We start from the raw sequence: 18,712 nt of genomic DNA, 5'->3' as shown, positions 1-18,712 counted from the left end.
TAATACAGGCTAAGACCGTTTTGGAGAAAAGCACGTTTTATGACTATTGTTCGAGGTATGCTAGCACTTACCATTCACTTCCATTCGTTGTGCTAAGCTAATACCGGTGAGCAAAAATGTGTTTTCTTTGAAACTTTAGAATGTTTTTGTTTGGATTTTTTTAAATATCAGTTTAAATTGGGGAACCAAGGGTGTTTTAAACTTTGGACCAGTAGTGTTTTTCTTAAACTGAGTGGCGGTCAAATTTAAACCCTTTCACATCATTTCAGACAATGTTACAATTCTCGAATTTCATTTGTCAGACGCTGTTGTCCAAAGCGACGTACTCCTTCACATCTCAATCCTCACTGCTGTGGAGATGTAAATTGTTTGCATGGTCACAGTGTGGGGCTTCTCCTTCCTTTTAAGAACTGAGATGAATTTTTACTTTCCAGAGAATACTTTAAAGTTAAGTATTTAGTGGATCTCTTGAGTGATTGTGGAAATGTTTGTGTTTGCAAGTGTTTCCCGTCAGAAGCGAAAGCAAAGGTCAAATTCGTAAAAAAAAAAAAAAGTAAAAATCTGTTGTTTAGTTGGAAAGTTAAAAAACAGGATGTGAGACAAATTTGCCATTTTAATGTTTAATTTGGTCTGTCACATGTAAAAAAGAAAAATCATGATGACAACAGGCGTAGCAATGAAAGCAGAAAAAACAAATATTTGAAAAGTGATCACTTTATGTGTGTTCCTTTATGTAAAGTGAAAGTTCTCTTTCAATAAATAGGATCTCTAGGTGCTAATTAGTTTTCCCAATGTGATCTGGCAGTTTGCACACGAGTTTGACTATTAATTTTTCTGTCTCAACCCTCCAAGGGAGAAAGTTGGGGTTCCAGTAACCGACAATCTTCATTGATTACTTCTGTTGATTATTTTCTTGATAAATTTGTTGTTTTTCGACATGTAACGGTTTTTACCAAACAATTATCCAAAAGTATTTCAATCAGAATTTCATTGAGCAGAACAATTTTGCTTTTAAGAGTTCCAAGAATTGATTTATTTTTTTAATCAGTGCTTAGGTTTCTTATTTTACTCGGAGTTGGCACAGGAACTCAAAAGTGTAGAGAAAAACATCTGCAAGGAATCTTTGTGCTTTAACCGTCCTCTTCTAAGTCCTAGTTCATGTCACCTTGCTCTCAGGTGAAGCGCCGTTTCCAAAAATTCCTTAAAGTCCTTTTTGGGCAAATGTTAGATGAGCACGGCCAGTCAGGACCGAATGGGTCACCACCTGGAGATACCGCGGCTGCCAGCTCTGAGGTTGCTGCTGACGACGGTCTTCGGTGAGTGTCCGTCCATGTCCTGGTGGTCAGCCATGGTGCCTACATCAGTGTAGCTATCAGACACCTATAGAGAACTTGAAGTGTTCGCTGACTCCAGGGTTGAAGACGTCCCAGCTGCTGTCACCGTGTTCCAACACGGGCATCAGCCACTTCATTCTCACCCTGAGCCAGTCTGGGTCTGGCGCGGTCCTCTCGGCTGCTCAGTGCGTTTTTACCAACAGAAAGGACCACCTCGAGACCCTCACAGCTGCTGAGTAGAGGAAGATCAACGCAGAGCTCCAACTGTGTGCATGAGCACCGAGCGCTAACAGAGCCATGATGAACAACAACGTTGGGTGTGGGGTGGGGGGTGGAGAGAGAGGCTGAATCCTCAAAGTTGAGCTGCAACAATGCAAACAGGGTAAATCAAAAATGTTCTTTGTGTTTCACAGTGGAGTTCCAGTCATAACAACCCCCACTAGTGCAGTACTGTATTATCAAAGCACACCATCCTACTCTCAACTGTAGGTTGCTAAGGACTCGTGTCACTACGTTGTTTAGCTGTTTTAATTTATTGCTACACCAAAGTCTGATTATTTAATGGTTTATTTAAGTCTTGTGTGGCTTTTGTGTCTCTTGTGATGGTCATGATGCTGCCCATTAGAACCTGAGGTAAAGACTCAACCCTCAAACAACCTTTCTTTCTAGCTGAAAGCCAACACACTGTATGTCTTGTGCTGTTGATTGATTCAGTTGCAAATCCTGACATTTTAGTGCAAAGTATTCAAATTGTTATAAATGTGAAGATCAACTGCCCTCTACTGGTTGAGTGGAGGAAATAGTTGGTATGTGTACCTACCATTTGCTGAAATTACTTCAAGTAATTTCGCAAAACCTTGTAGTTTTCGCAATGCCCTCATTTAATTACTGTGTCAGTGCATTTCGTACGTGTTTGGTTACGACTTTGATGCTGTTGCTTCAGTAAAAAATTATCAAATGTTGTAGCGCACAGTGGAAGGTCATGACAAAGGCATCTAAAGTGGGGGTTGTTAATCCTCTGGATCAGTTTTAACCGGTTAACCTCTCATTTCTCTGGCAGAAATCTACTTAAAATAGTGAAAATAACCTGTGGAGTTCCCCAAGGATCAATTTTAAGGCCTCTGCTTGAATTTTTAAATCAGTTTATGTCCCCCTACATTTTCAGGAGACACCGACTTTCCCCTTTATAACCACAGTATGCCGATGACAAGCTACCTTTATGAGGCATTTCCTCCTGATGACTAATTAGTGTGAGTGATGATTTGATTGTAGTTTCTGGATCTCACACATAATTTTAAAGGATGGAACTAATATTTTTGTCACAGCTTCTAAGGCTGAGAGAGAGAGAGAGAGAGAGAGAGAGAGAGAGAGAGAGAGAGAGAGCGATAATTGGGTCATAAAGTTCAGACCAGGTTTTTACCTCAAGCCAGTTTGACAGAAACTTTATCTTTGACTCTGATATGTCAAAAACCTGCTCCTGTCATAGAAAAAAACATAGAAAAGGAGATGGAATTTCTAAGTGACACAGAGCTACTGTCTTATCCAGCAGTGTATCACATAATTTATTTCATAAGGTTTTAGCTTGTTAAATTATGAATTGACATGACTTAGTTATTGATTACAAATCAAAGCCATACTCTGATCAGTTAATTTTTGAATAGGCCCCCAGTCACTTTGTTCTTGGAAAATTGGGCCCTGAGGTCAAAATGGTTAAGAACCCCTGGTCTAATGTAAACCATTGTAGTTTGTATGACAGTTTGTGCAGATTGTTATGCTTTTATTCTGAAAACTACGGAAGTTCTTGGTAATTCGTCGTCTCTCCGGCTGTCTCGACTTTGGTCACGCTCGTGTGTTCCTTTTTTCTTTCTGCTGACAGGCTGTCAGTGTTTGTTGTAACTTTTGGAGAAATAAGACCATCTTTCGAAGGATACGGTTTCTATTGTAATATTGTTACTTTTATTTTTTAACAGAAAGGTAAGTTGATGATAGCAGGAATGCCGTTTTAACGTGCTGCGTCATTCAAGAGTTTGGTGGTTACGCTAATGTTAGCCCCTCACGGCGGTGTTATCAGTTAGCTTCGTGTAGCTGTAACGTAAACATAGGCAAAGGAAAAGTAGGCTAGCGTAAGCCGTTTAAATAGCCTCATAAGCAGGGTATATTTTCAACGTCTGTAGATGTAGTGGTTTTAGCTATTGGTTAATCTGATATATTCACATTCATCTAAAGTTAGCTCTGTGCTAAGTGTGTGTGCTGTGACTCCGGCCTTGCTAGCAAACTGAAGGCGCCAAAACTATTTTCACCCATATCCCTATAATTTGTCGTTTTTGTGAATCTGTAATATTAGCATTGCTGAACATTGCGAAATGGCTAAACTGCTATAAAGTAAAAGTATATTTGCATTGTGAAGATAAGATGGAAGCGCATTTTTGCGTAAGTAGCGCGGCACTGCAAGTAGGCCTGACTGAAGCTGGCACGCTAGTTACGTAGGTGAAACGTTTAGCCCACACACACACATACAAAGTTTCTGTGCCTTAGAGAAAATGGAGGACGTTCGTAGTGACCTATATAACGAACCTGAAAGTATTGACTGTTAACTTAAGAGCAAAATATGTGTTGTTGCACATTAAGACTGCATATTTAAGTTCCTATTAATGGCACTACAAATGTTAACATGCCTACTTATACAACGGAACGTCAAACAATTAAACATAATTAATTTAATTGAATCCACTCTATTATTAAAGCTTTAAGTATGTTAACTTTGGTAAACATTATATATCATGTAGGCCCCTTGAAGTGTTGAAGGTTTACATCTAAGTTAATGAAATACACAAGTATTTCCTTACAGTCTTACTTAATGCCTTAACTCTCAAAATTAAGTGTGATTAATTAGTAGGTGCCTTTTCTGTGTCTCCATAGGAGAGAATTACACCTTGTCTTGACAGTGTCTCACTGACAAGCACAATGATCACCAGAAGAAGAGGTCGCAGTAATGCAGAGCTGCAGTCTCATGAGGTGGATGTACTGGAATCTGCTGGTGATCTCCCAAGTCCATCTGAGGGGTTCCCAGCCGGCACTATTGACACTTCTGAAATAGAGCAGGATGGCTTGTTTGGGATTGAAGACTTAGAATGGCTTCTTGACAGAGATACAGCCTCCCCAATCTTTGATGTGGAGCTGGCTGAGCTTGGTTTGTACCGTGCCAAGGATCAAGACTCCGGGATTGAAGCTTCAACAACGTCCTCTCCAGAGAGAATCTCATCTGGCTTGAAGTTGCGGAACAGACAAAACCAGTCGAGCCTTGTGATCAACAAAAATGCTATTGCTGCTAGGTTAAATCGGCTCAAGAAGAAAGAATACGTCAACAGCCTAGAGAATAAAGTTGGCATCATGTCAACAGAGAACAACATGCTCAAACAGGAAAATTCTCAGTTGACTAAGAGAGTGGAAGAACTTGAAGATGAGACCAGGTACCTGAGGGCTGTGTTGGCCAATGAGAGCATGTTAGCTCAGCTCTTGTCAAGGCTGAGCGGTGTGAATGGCATGAAATTATCTTCCTCGCTTTTCCAGGGGCCCCACTCAAACGACCACGACTATGCCCTACCGAGGAAGCGCGTGAAAGTGGAGGACAAAGAGACATCTGGTGGCGTGTGTCTGCACGTGGACAAGAACCACGTATCAGTGGAGTTCTGCACCAAGTGTGCAGAGAGTGCAAGCACCTCACTGAAAATGTAGGGTCAAGTACTAATCTCTGTTTTCAGATATTGAGACTGAACTTGATAAGGCTCAGTGTACTGCCCACTCTGCTGGTGGCGGAAGACTGTTGCAGTAATATTACCTAAGAACTGCCGAATGTGCATGTGTTTTCTGTTTCTATGTGTGATGTTGGTTTGAGTACACGTTACTGCTAAACCTTGTTGACAGTTTCTTCTAGGTAATGGTTGATCCGCCATGCGGGATGAGTGGCTTTCTGAACACCTTTACCTGCTTGACTCCATGGTAAGGATCAGACAAGGGAAAGCTTGTCATTCTGTTTGCCAGAATTTTGAGGCGCTCAGCAGTGATCACAGTACTTTTATTTTTATACAGACAGGTGTCGATCCCTGTTAGTGGATTTTGAGTACTTACATGGTTTTCTTTAGCTACTTCTATGAAAAATGCTTTGATGGTAGTTGACCTGTAAGCAAGTATCATCGAATGCAATAGCACAAAGATGTTAAGATGAAGGTGAAGGTCCACAAAGAGTCGTCTTAAGTTTTCAAATCGTGAGGAGAGACTTTTTTTTTTTCAAATCCGTACATTTTTTTTTTATTGATCTCTTTGTGAACCAGCACCATTGTGCAAAAGAATACTTTTCATTTAGCGCCACCTATTTTTCTTTATGCTAAAGTGGATTCTGCTGGTGGAAGGTGAAGAGGCTGGACAAGCTGCCGCCAACGTGGCCTGGTATTTTTTTAAAGGTAGTATTGGTAACAAATGGTATGCGTGATTCTGCTTTACCCATACTCCACCACCACATCAGCGGTAGTTTTTATGCGAGCTCACTACAGCTACTGGGTAATTTTGTCTAATGTACATACAGACATATTGGAATGTATTCATCAGATACATCCAAAATGACCTGCTCTCAGTGGTGAAATCGCCATCAACTGTAATAAAATGTAAATGTGTACTTAACTTGGAATACATATTGTTTGAGGTAAATGACCTGTTGGACAAATAAATCCTATTTTCATTATGTTTCAGTTAAATATTTACTGTGTCTTGTTCTGTACTGTTGATATTAATGCATCTCTCTTTTTCTTTCTAAACAGCAAGCTCTCTGCCGATAAAGATCGTACTTTTCCTGATCATATGGGTCAAGTCTGGTAAAGGTTGTCAAAGCAGTTGACTTCATTTGATGGAAGTACAAAGCACACTATATAAAGAGAACCCACAGGGGTTCATCAGCCTGTGCATCTGTTAGCCTATTACCTCATATTTGAACAGTTTTTAAAAACAATATTTAGAGAAAAAAAAAACAAGTGCACAGACGCATCAAAAGGACACAGTGAACATCATTCCCTTCGTTTACATATTTGCACACATTACGCTGTGCCTTCCTGTAAATAAATCTGAACATTTTTCGGTTCTTTTTTTGTTTTGGTAGTTACTCCATCTCTTTGCTATTGCGTTTTATGTGGAAGATGGAGGAAAGCTCACTGGCCAGATTAAAAGTGGAGGACTTTACCGTTAATCGTCACTGTATTCGGCTGTTCGCTACAGGAGTTCTGATATAAAGGAACTCTTTCTCCCCAGAGCCGGAGAAGACGCCTGTCCCTGCGCTGCGTTAAAGAGCTGCCAGCTGAATGCTAGTTAGCTTAGCATAATAGATGGTAGTTGACGGAAAGTGCTAGCATACTCTTTTCACAGTCACACAATTGATAGATTTTGGGGGGGGGGATGTTTGTTGAGAAGCAGCCATCTTCTCTTACAAAGTCAGCTGTGTTAAGTGCAGCAGTCTCTCTTCTAGTTGTCAGCATATGTGTGACTGACTGAGGTGAAGCAGTCACCTTTAGCGGCTTTATTAGGAAAGTAGTTCCACCTCGGGATGAAGTACAATGACTGATTTTTAACTCAGTTTTTCAATCAATGTTTTCCAGAGTCTTAGTTAAATTAATGTAGGTAAATATAATTTCTGAGAACTCCTATTTGTTGACTTCTGACAGAGGTATGCTAACACTTCATATACATTACCATGCATTGAGCTAAGCTAACTAGCAGTCAGCGGGTGTCTGGATCTTGGCTCTTAAATGTGTTAAAGAGAGTGTTATTGATATCTATCTAAATGAGAACAACATGTTGCTTTTACTCTAAAGGTATGCTTCCTTTTTGTAAACATAATTGGTGCTTTTTGAAAAAAGATTTGCTTATTGAATAGCTTGCCGTTACTCTTGATTTCTGTCTGTATGCTAAGCTAACCGGCAGCTGACCGAGGCTAAGTCTTGAAATGGAAGCTTATAATAGTAAACCGCTGAAGTAACATTACTTGGAATCTTGTATCAAATGGTGCAAATCATCATTAGTAAACGTCATTAGAGGCACAAGGGTTCAAATAACCTGTGCTAAGTGGTGAAATCGCCATAAACTGACGTGTTCAAAATGTGGGTATGTTTAAAAAAAAGAGAGAGAGGAATCAAGTTTTAAAAACAAATTGGAAATATCACAGTTTACTAGCAGTACTAAAAAAAAGAAATATGCCCGGATAACACAAAAGGGAATGTCAAACATCAATAACTAATGACAAGGGCATTTCTGGTGGTCTTTCATTGATTTGTTGAAGACGCAAGCTCTTGTCACGTGCATTGTAAGAGCTGTTAGCATGTTGAAATTGGCTCTGTCAAGAAGTAACACTTTTGATAACGAAGTATATTAAGTGTTTACACCGCACAATATTTGTTAAGCTTTCCTTGTTATATAAAGAACATTGGGTTGTGTGTCCATACTGGTACAGCAACTGCACTATGAAATCATTAAACGTCGACCAAGAAGGGCATGTTGTTCACTGTGATGCCTCTTCTTTTTTTTTTTTTTTTTCTTCTACAACCGACACTCATTAAAAGCAGTTTTGGGATGCTGGTTTGAACAGAAGTATTTGGGCTAAACTGCACTTGAACAGTGTCCTTAAAAAGGACAACACTACCGAGTTTCAGTATTGCGAAATAACTTTGTTTATCAGTACTCTTTTAACAGCCTCCCGGCACCGTGGAGTCAGAGGCAGGATGTGCTACAGTAACTTTGGTCTGGTGTGTGTAAAAATGCACACCTGCCTTTTACACAGGCTGGATCAGGTGTTGTGAGTAAAGAGGCTCATATTCCCCGTGTGTGGGATTTATACAGTGAAACGTTCCCACCCTGGACAGGCTGCAAAAGGTCCTATGAGCTCTACTTTCTGTCATACGTGCTGCGTCAGCAATTGTCTTCTTCTGGGTGTTCATGGTCAGCAGATGAAACGTGACAGTTGACGAGAGCTGGGCTCTGGCTTTAACAGGCAGGGCAGAAACTCAGAAGAACAGGAGAATCCCTCTTTATCCCTAAGCATGGACGATGCTGAAGTGGAAACGAGCTGAATCCATTGTCAAATCTAAAGCCATGTTTCACCCAAAAAGTATTTTGCCTTTTTGAAGTCCTCAAAAATAAGTGGGTGAAATCCCACGCTCACTGCTGCTGACTCCAGGAAGATGGAGCCGGCCGCGTGTATTTAGCTTGAAGCTAACGGAGCCCGACAGCTAACAATGGTGAAACTGTCTCAAAATGTCCGCCAACAACCTTGAAGCACATCATCCACTTTAATTCACGTCACCATGCAGTCGCATGCAGTAACCCATACATTTAGAGAACGACACGTTCTGACCAAGTTTAAGTGTTTGTGAGGTAATGGGCAAACAGCTGGACTGAGAGGATGTGGATTATACGATGGACGACGCACTTGAGTTTGTTAACACTTGGCAATTTTTGTATTGTGGCTTTTTGGGGGGGGGGGTGCTGTGGCTGTTGGACATAGAGGTAAAAAATACGTGGCTGGTTCTTTCTGCGTTGTGGAATCAAAAAAGTGAGGGTGAAAACCAATTATTGCTTTAGTTCATTACTTTTTCACTTAAAATATTTTTTAGAGAAGCTGCACGTTGATAGTCGTCTGTTAGGATCCTGGAACCTGGTTTATCAAAGGAAGGTTGCAAATATCAGCGTGCGGTCTTGGGAAGACACTAGTGAACCGATTAAATAGGGAGGAAAACTCAGGAGTTTGTAGACTAGAAGTGGCCGTGGTGCCATATATGGTCTTAACATCCCCTCAGAAATCCTCACAGCTGATAGGTTAGAAATGGAGTGGTTGTACTGGGAGCAAACATGTCCCAGCAGGCACAGGTGGGACAGACTCTTGGAAAGAAGTCAGATTATCTTTCTGTCCTGTGGTTGAATTTTCCAGAAGAAAGTGAAGAGCATCTTCACCTTTTAAGAAACAGCATAAACTGCTAGTTACTTCTATTTATATTTCATTATTATTTTCATTAAGCATGTATTTTTCCTCAAACCGGGAAGGCCAATTTTAACGTTCCAGTGGAATCCACCGATTCAGACTTTTAACACACCTGGACTGTTACAGTGCAGTTACCGACATGGATAAATTACCACTGCCTAGAGGGAATTTACTCGTTTCGTCTTGTGTACACGCGATAAACTTGATTTATTTTTTTGTGAGGTAACTCTTCAAAAATAGAGGCTGAATAATGATTTCATCATCAGTGAAGAAAACAAGAAGAGGCAGAAATAGTTCACCTTTAAAAGAATTGAGCACAACGTGTGTGTTCGGTTCCAGCCTGAGGCCGCCGCTGGCCCCCTGAGGACAAATGTTTACAGTGTGTTACGGACTTTTTAGTCGCCATTATCGTTCTACGATGTGAAGATAAGGTAAAGCCTACTGTAATTCCTCCACACCCTCTTTAACAAAACAAATGGTCAAAACATTCACTGACAAATGTTCTCAAGCACAACGAACAGAGGAGGATATTAACAGTGAGGGAGTATCCATCCGCCGGAGTCGCGTCCTTTAGTTAGTGCCATCTCAATTTACGGAAAGCGGCTGACTGTGGCCAAGCCACAGACTGAGGATCGGCTTTACAAGGGAGGTGATGCGTCAGCCCAGAAGCCAGCCATGGAGGACTTGACCAAGAGACTAAAGTGAGCTTTGGATGTTTCCCTCTGATATTTATGAACCCGATGTCCTCCATCTGGAGAGCCGTGAGGCTCCTTCCCCTTAAACGCACTTCCCTGTGGTTTCGTACGCGTGTAGTAGCGCTTATATGCCACTGTGAATGCACGACGCCATTTGGATCAGTTCACAGTTAATTCTAATTTTCTGGTCAGCGGTATAAAGTTATGGTGTTGGTCACTTTATAATTCATAAACCAATGAACTTTAGAACGTGGGATGAAATGAGAATGAACCAGAATTCTATCACCAATAGGTTATTGATTACATTCGGACTATACTGAGTCCAGTTTGAAGTGTAATCTGGATCAGAGAGTCTAGACCAGATTGAAAGACTCAGAAGAAACAGTTTAAAGATTTGTGATAGATGTGATGATTACATCCTCGAACAGTTTGTTAGGTATTCAGGCTTTAAGGAAATGGCTCCCTGAACACTGGCATCCAGTTGGAAGACTGAGTCAGATTCCAATTTTTATTTGGACAGTTCCATGACAACAGGCCCTTTTCACATGAGACAATTTGAGGTGTGGCTGATGATCTGCGACCGTGTCCTATTTAGTGTGCCACTGTCATTCATGGAACAGGGCTATAATGACAGGTCAGTGCGGCTCCTAAGGGTCTGCTGTCAGTGTTGACGTCTTTACATAGACAGGAACATGAAATCCCCAATGCGCTGATGATGCTGACTATTATTCAAAAGCTCAAGAATGATGTCTGTGTAGGTTGTCATTCATCCAGGTCATCGTAGATCGAAGCGAAGTAAAATCTGGTCAACTGGACGTAAGTTTATCTTGAAGACGTTTCACCTCTCATCCGAGAGGCTTCTTCAGTTCTAGTGAAGAGTGTGGAAACTCCAGTTTATAAACCTATGTGGGAGTGGTCAGTGCTATTGTGGTGGAAACGACCCTCCCGAGACTCACCTGGCCTCCCCAAACGACAGTCGTTGTGCAGTGTCAGGGAGTTTCAGGGGTGGTCGTTAGGGAGTTTCACCGACCACTCAGATGCTAATGGGCTGTGCTGGCATCAGCCGTTCCACATGGGTCTTTCAGCTGAACTCTTTGGGGAAGCTTTGAAAGGGGAAACATAGGGGAAACCAAACAGCCCCTCAACAAGCGCATGGCCCCTCAACAAGCGCATGGCCCCTCAACAAGCGCATGGCCCAACATAGAAGAGCCAACTCTGGAGGACAGGACTCAGCGGTTTTCCTCCACCTCAAGGAGGAAAGCCACTCCTTCCAGGACGACCATGTCCAAATCCTCGACAGAGAGGACAGATGGTTTGAAAGAGGAGTTAAAGAAGCCATCCACGTCAGGATAGAGAAACCATCTTTGAACAGAGGAGGTGGACTGCGACATTTCCTTTCACCTATTTACAACCAAGTCCTTTCAAAACTTCCCCAAAGAGTTCAGCTGAAAGACCCATGTGGAACGGCTGATGCCAGCACAGCCCATTAGCATCTGAGTGGTCGGTGAAACTCCCTGACGACCACCCCTGAAACTCCCTGACACCGCACAACGACTGTCGTTTGGGGAGGCCAGGTGAGTCTCGGGAGGGTCGTTTCCACCACAATAGCACTGACCACTCCCACATAGGTTTATAAGCTGGAGTTTCCACACTCTTCACTAGAACTGAAGAAGCCTCTCGGATGAGAGGTGAAACGTCTTCAAGATAAACTTACGTCCAGTTGACCAGATTTTACTTCGCTTCGATCCAAGAATGATGTAGCTTGCTTTGACATATGACACACCTTTTAGTCACTTCTTTGATCAAACACATTCCACTTGATAAAGTGATGTGTATGTTTTTCTCTCTCTGAAACAAATTACACGCATGTGAGCCTGTGGCAAAGGAGTGCAGATGAATAAATCATAAAGCAATAAATGTGAGAAATTAAAGTGCAAATAGTTGAAAAGGAAGAAATGACTGACGATCGATGGAACATACCACTATGAGAAGAGGGGGTGGAACAGTCCAGGCGATGGCGACCTTTTGTAAAAATTGTTTTATGGTTATAATGCGTTGTACATTACCTTCGGCCCTTCTGCAGTATATTCATAGCCCACCAGGGGGCACCAGCTCACACGTAGGGAAGCACTGCTTTAGACCATTTATCAAATGTTGCAATTTTGCATGAATACATATACTGAGAATATACAGTGTAGTGGTCAAAATAAAGAAAATACACCTTGAACACATTAGCTGTCCATCAGCTGAACCTCGTGAAGTCTTTGAAAACAACCGACTCATTGTGGTGAAACTGTCAAGCACAGGCAGCGTTCCACTTAAGAGTTCTGCTACCAGAAATATATAAACACCAGACTGGCCTTTGGATCATGCATGAACGATGCATTATTTGGAGCCATTTGAATTACAAAGGTGCACAAGAGCGCTGAACGTCATTCATGAAGGAAATTTTTTATAAAAGTGGTTTGTTTTTTTTGTTTTTTTCCCAGCCTTGAATTTTGTCTTGCAGGAAGCAAATCAAGATGAATTTAAAGTCTCACTGTGTGAGAAAGAACATTTCATGAATGAAGCACAAAAGTGAATCGATTGAAATGTTCGTTAATAATTGAATGTTTCCTCCGTATTGTCAGTAGGATGTGTCAGTTGGCAGAAAATGCAACTGACAAATCCTCAAGTCTCCTTGGAAAAACAGTCTGTCGGGGGGGGGGGGGGCAACTCAAAGATACATGGTACTCATGAAATTAGCATCGTCACGTTTGCCATGCATCATCTGAGATAATCACTGTGGACGTGGGGTGGTCTGTTAAAACATTAATGGCATCGACTGTCTTGGATTAGCGTGAACAAACAACACAGGAGCACACAGACTTTGTCAAAGTTATTATTGTAGAATACTTTGATGTATTTTTTTTCTTTCATACAGACAAAAGGTGTTGGACTTAATTCCCATTAAATTCTCTTAGATTTCCATACAGATTTAGTCTACAGTATACAGGTGTGTTCTTTCTCATATATAGATATTTATTCGCTTAGATAACAGGCAGGTAACTCTTTAATATATTCAATAAGTCTTTATGTTTTCTTTTTTTCCTTTTTTTGGTCTTTTGTTTTTTTCTTAATTTCAGCACAGTTAAGGCTGCATTTTCTGTCTGCGGAACAGCGCTGCATTGTGCAAGAAGGGGGGGGGGGGACCATTCCGCACACAATATTTACAACAGTATGTGTAATGAATAATGTCAAACCTTTATGAGTTCTTCTCCCCATCAGAACATGGCAGTAAAATACTTGGAGCAGATCTAAAAGAGCAGCCTAAACAACGCACACCGCGGACGGGTGCATCGCACTTCTGCAGTCTCTAGCTCTGCGTCACCCTCCTGGCTCTGTCCAGTCATTTAGGTCATAATGAGGTACATCTGTATCTCCTGTTGCCTATTTACAGAGTGGTGTCTCTGGTCTTACGAGACTAGAAGCATCTCCACGCCTCTGCACGCCTCAGGGGCTGTTCAATGGACAGAAAACACAGCCCTCAGAATATGCTCAGGAGAATGTGCAACTGTCCTTTTCCATCAGTGGGAGCACCGGTGGAGAAAATCATTAATAATAATAATAATCATAATAATCATAATCATAATATACAGGCGCTTCCATTTTGTTGTTCCTCTCTTTACAAAAAGCAATAGGATTAAAAGAAAACAACATAAAAAAAAGTGTAACAGGAACATAGTACCTGTAAATCAAAGATGCACATGTGCACATTAGGGGCGATCTGTACAGTCATGGTGCAGTTGTACAATTCTTAAATTTCTGATAAATATAATATATTCTTTTTCACATTCTGTTTTGCCTTCTGTGAAACGATCTCACAACATCATGATGTAACGTGGCTGGACGGATGGACAGAGATGATTGGAATGGGACCGTCAAAATTTAAACCACTGTAGATTTTTATCTGCCTGTCTGGTGTTTATGCATTGATAGAGCCGTGCTAGGAGGCGCTGAAATAGACTAGACTTGAACAGGATATGAGTTTGAGTGTGTGTGTGTGTGTGTGTGTGTGTGTGTGTGTGTGTGTGTGAGCGAGAGCGAGAGAGAGAGAGAGAGAGAGAAGAAGAGAACAGATGTGGAGAGATCATAGCACACAGTAGTGACAGTAGCCTAAATGATTTACCAACACATAAAGAGTGACATTAATGATACCAAATGCATGCTTCAAAACAGACAGACCAGCACAATGTAGCCACCCATCTGCACACGCGCAGGTTGGGGTGGCGGCGATGATGATGAGCATTCAAGAAGACAGAGTTCTGTACAGGTAAGTTTCCAGAGAGCCCTGCAGACAGACATCCTGAAACAGAACTAGCAGGACAGACGTATTTTCATCCCTGTTACATTGTTTCTAATCTGGGTCCACGTCGACACATCAGTCAGTCTGTTGCATATTATCTGCCCTTGCCTTTCTCTGGTGGTGGCGGGACCAACAGGGGGGTTGGGGGGGGGGGGGGGTAAGTGTGAGGAGGAAGAGGAAGGGTTGGGGTCGGGTAGGGGTAGGGGGGTCCAGGTTTGCATTGCATTGCAGTCGCTCTCTGAGGCAACATGAAGTCAGCGGTTCACCCACACCTAGTGCAACATGGGATCAAGGAGGACACTCTCACACACACCGAGGCTGGAATGTGATGCAGCTGTTTTGGAATGTAGGTTTTATGGAATGTTACGGTGAAGGTGATGTTGAGGTGGAATGTGATGTGTCAAGCACCCGTTGTCATATGGGTGGACTTTTTTTTTAACCTTTTTTTAAACCTTTTTAAGGGGGGAGTGTGTTCATGCAGCTTATGCCTTTTCGAACAAGATATTTTTGACATTCTGTGACTGGCTTTGTTGAATGACAGGGCTTTCACATCATGGAACCCAGCCCAGATCCGAGTACATTTCATCCCTAAAATCCAGTTCCTTTGGTTAGTGTGAACACTGTGTACTGTAGCAGCAATAAAACTTGGCTCAGGTGGGAACACTGTTGTTGCTGTTTCGAATCTCTAGCGTATCACTCGGCCTATGCTGATGTAGCAAGGTACAGAACCAACAAAAGAATGTGACATAAAGTTAGCAGGGAGTGTATTTGGGTCTAATAGAAAGCAATTATAAATAAATGTGAAAACGCCCTTAGAAGCGAGAACTGTTAGCCTTGCTGCTTCGACCTTTGGACAGAGAGACGATATGGTCAGTCCCAAGTTCTCAGATGGGAATTTCAACTGGAACCTCCCCACCCGGGGCTGGGACTTCAAACTCGGAACCTCTGGGATTCCTGACAAACGTGATATCACAATTAAAAATGGCTGCGAACATTTTGGCGATATACCATTTTTAGCACTCATTTCCTAAACATGTCACATCAAAAGAGTCGTGCGCTCAGTCCTGTTCCTCAATATTTGTAAGCGCAAACTACAGCACAGTGTTATCACCAGGTATCGAAAATGGCTGAGAGGTTGTTTTGAATGTTTCCTCACTTCTTCTCCCGGAAAGAAGTCAACTCGAGTGTTGACGTCACTCCAAGTTCCGAGGTACAAGGGACACAACATAGCTGTTTCCTCTATGATAACCAGACCAGACAGATATGAGAATGTGGATCTTCTCATGTTCCCAATCAGTAAACCCATTGGACATCATGATGTCGGGGAGTGCGCAGCGTTTAACATGAGGACTCGACATGAAAGCTCTCCTTGTTCCTGAAAGATCTGGGCAGGTTTTCCACACTGAACAGGACATTAGACACACGCCTGAGAAGAAACATTTGTTTGGAACTTCTCTGTTAAATAACTGAACCCAACAGATCAAATCAAACCATTTCTGTCCCACAACACTCACAAAGGTACATGACGGAATAGACTACCTGATGACCAGGAGAGGGTTTGAAGTGAGTGCATGTTAGTCTTAAAGGGCCATCGCCTGTGCATTGAGTGTTTGATGGCATTTAAAGGGTTAATGCTCCACAAGCAATCAGCCCCCCCCCTCCCCGAAAACAAGAACAGAAACGGTACGAGACGAGAGATAGCGAGCCGTAGATAAAAAAAAAAGAAGATCAAACTGACTGAGGAACAGCAAGAGAGAAGATGATGATGTTGATGATGATGATGATAAAGAGGAGACAGGAAGCTTATTGATGTGAGTTCGTTAACGTGCTGCTCGGCACTGACAGACCGCATGTATACATCCAAGAGACATCCCACACATTTATGGTCTCTTAGCAGGGTGGACAGGATTACACATAACAGGTCATGAAGGGGCGGCATTCAAGGATCGACCTGGAGAATGAGAAGTTCTGTTGTTGTGGCTTCAAACTATATATATATATATATATATATATATATATATATATATATATATATATATATATATATATATATATATATATATATATATATATGATAGTTCCTTCCTTTATGTGTTGTTGCAGCCATTCTATTTACTATTAAATCTGTTTGCATTTCATGTTATGCTTTTTTTTCATCAGAGGAGACAAGACAATACACATACACATTTAAAGAGAGAGAGAGGAGTGAAAGAAACCTTTTTTTTTTAAAAAAAAAGGTCACAAGCGGAGAGAAAGAAAAGAATGAGCACCATTATGCAGAGAAATAAACAAGAGATGGATGGTAGTTAAAGCTTTAACAAAGCGTTACTTCTATCGCAAGCAAATCATTAGTTTGGAAGCCAGATGAACGATGGCGATGGCTACCGTGTTGTCATGGCGAGGAGGTTAATGACGACGACACTTATGATGAATAGAAACAGAGGGGATTTGCCCCCCACCTGCCGCATGGCTCGCCTCTGCTGAAGTGTGGAGGGATGAGTTGGTTGGGGTTTTTTTTTTGTTATTGGATGTCCACCCTCCCTCCCTCCACCCACCGTCACCCAGGTGCAGGACAGGAGCAGACCTGTGCGTATGTGTGCATGAGCTCAAGGTGAGGTGGGCTGGAGGGTTTTAATATGGAGGTGAATAGGGGAGGGGTGGTGTCAGGGGGCCAGACTGAGAGGGCTGGAGGAAGGGTGCAGGGGAGTGGGGGTGGGTGCAAAGAGAGGGAAATTCGCAGTTTACTCCAGGAGCTGCGAGCAGAGTTCTGGCCATTGTCCACTCCCTCCTGCAACTCCGTGGTCCTTTGCTCCCTCCTGTTAGCGTGTCGGAAGAGAGATCGGATGGAAATGTCGTGTGCGTCCTAAAGCCCTCTCTTCTGCTCCCACTTTCCTCCCCTCCCCAAGTCTCAGTTCCCTTCTCCTCTCCCCCCGACCCACATTCAATTCAGTTATAAGGAGGTCTCCACGCAGTAGAGGTGGGCCAGGTGAGGGGACAAGGGTTTCGCCGGCCTGTCCCTGCCATGGTGCTTGTGGTGGTGGTGGTGGTGGTGGGGGCTCCTGTTGCTGGGGGTAACTGCATTGGTGCTGCGTTTGTTGCCATGGGTAACCGGTGAACTGATGCTGCTGCTGCTGCTGCTGCTGCTGTTATTGTTGTTGTTCCGGTTGCACGGGGTCACCGGGAGGCTGTACTGGCGGTAGGGACGGGTGGGACGGGTGCGGGTTGTGGGCTGAGGTTGAGTGGGTGGGGGCGGCGGCTTGCGGAGGGCCGGGTGCAGGTGCTGGTATCTGCTGAGCTCTGATTCGTCGTCCACGTCAGTGTCATCGATCAGCGGGATGTTGTGGATGAGGTCATTGATGAGGAACTCCGGGTGGGCCATGAAGTTGTGGATGGAGTTGCGGGATTCCGGTTTCTCCCGGCCCTCGTACAGCGAACTACGGAATGCTTTCACCACTCGCATCTGCCGAAAAGAAAGATGTGGGAGAGAGGAGAAAACAGAGGAGAAAATCAGACATGAGAATTGAAACGGAGTCATGGGAAACTCAGAGAGAGAGACGTGTGTCCTCCAGCAGACAAAAAGAGTGACAGACAGACGGACACAGAGGGCCAGGTGGCGGCGTTCAAGACATACTGCTGAACTTTGATGGTCATGTTTTTTGTTTCTTTAACTATTTTTTTGACTTCTGAATAGTAAACATGAAGCACAATTTAAAGGAATTTCTTGCCAAAATTAGAGGGACGATAGACTCAATAGTTAGCATAGCATAAAGCTATGTCAGCAGGGGGAAACAGACTACTGAGTGACATAATCTACTTCACACTTATAGCTAAGTAGAATGACCAGCAAAACCCCAAAGATACGTGTTCTTTACAGGGACAAGGCAGATTTTTGTTATCTTTGGAGAGAGCAACCTTAGCTGCTTCACTGTATTGTGGATCTCACTGCTTCTCTTGGCAGGATACGGCCCCCCGACCAGGATCAGCCAGGCTCCAACGCCCGCGAGAGCCAAGTTGACCCTGACAGATGGGGTTGGGTTCAGTTTGAGTTCGGTCACATGATCGACCTGGCCTTTTTTTTTTGTTCAACAAAATGTGGGATTTTATTTTTTTAACCTAAGTCACACCTCAGATCCAGATTCACTTACCAGTATTTAACCTTGTAAATAAATGATAGTCTCATACATTTTAAATGTCAGCCATGTCACTGAGGCTTTTCTTAATCAATACTGATTGACTGCACCTCCATGAAACCACCATTCATTTATTCAATAATATAAACTTGTGAGTTGCTCAGCCAAACTCCTCATTTCCACATATGGAT

The 18,712-nt window shown here is 42.6% G+C and overlaps 2 protein-coding genes across 8 annotated transcripts in view; one reads left to right on the top strand and one right to left on the bottom strand.

Moving 5' to 3' along the window:
- Positions 1-3,147: 3,147 nt before the first annotated feature.
- crebzf (CREB/ATF bZIP transcription factor) lies at positions 3,148-6,088 on the top strand. 2 transcript variants are annotated; one of them, XM_086213989.1, is made up of 4 exons: positions 3,148-3,308; positions 4,254-5,065; positions 5,259-5,333; positions 5,725-6,088. In XM_086213989.1, the coding sequence occupies exons 2-3, from the start codon at positions 4,299-4,301 to the stop codon at positions 5,266-5,268; spliced, it is 777 nt and encodes a 258-aa protein (XP_086070115.1). In that variant the 5' UTR covers positions 3,148-3,308; positions 4,254-4,298; the 3' UTR covers positions 5,269-5,333; positions 5,725-6,088. The 2 variants fall into 2 exon arrangements, with proteins under 2 accessions (XP_086070115.1, XP_086070116.1); XM_086213990.1 differs by having other exon boundaries at positions 4,254-5,333.
- A 6,824-nt stretch (positions 6,089-12,912) lies between these two features.
- atp2b3b (ATPase plasma membrane Ca2+ transporting 3b) overlaps positions 12,913-18,712 on the bottom strand; it is a 63,617-nt gene continuing 57,817 nt past the window's right edge. For 4 of the 6 annotated variants that reach the window (XM_086213984.1, XM_086213983.1, XM_086213988.1 and 1 more), the window contains one exon: positions 12,913-17,851. In XM_086213984.1, the coding sequence (XP_086070110.1) occupies positions 17,342-17,851 (510 nt within the window). In that variant the 3' untranslated portion in view covers positions 12,913-17,341. The remainder of the gene's footprint in view (positions 17,852-18,712) is intronic. The other 2 variants (XM_086213986.1, XM_086213987.1) reach the window with 1 other exon arrangement.

The sequence above is a fragment of the Aulostomus chinensis genome, chromosome 9, assembly GCF_037954235.1.
Source record: "Aulostomus chinensis isolate RoL2024-O1b breed Wild chromosome 9, RoL_Achi_v1.0, whole genome shotgun sequence".
In the NCBI taxonomy this organism is placed as follows: Eukaryota; Metazoa; Chordata; class Actinopteri; order Syngnathiformes; family Aulostomidae; genus Aulostomus; species Aulostomus chinensis.
Note: the sequence above shows the minus strand (reverse complement) of the source record. Positions and strands in the feature narration are given on the sequence as shown.

What these genes read in the sequence shown, in the direction of transcription:
- crebzf (XM_086213989.1), top strand. Translation starts at nt 4,299, where the DNA reads ATGATCACCAGAAGAAGAGGTCGCAGTAATGCAGAGCTGCAGTCTCAT.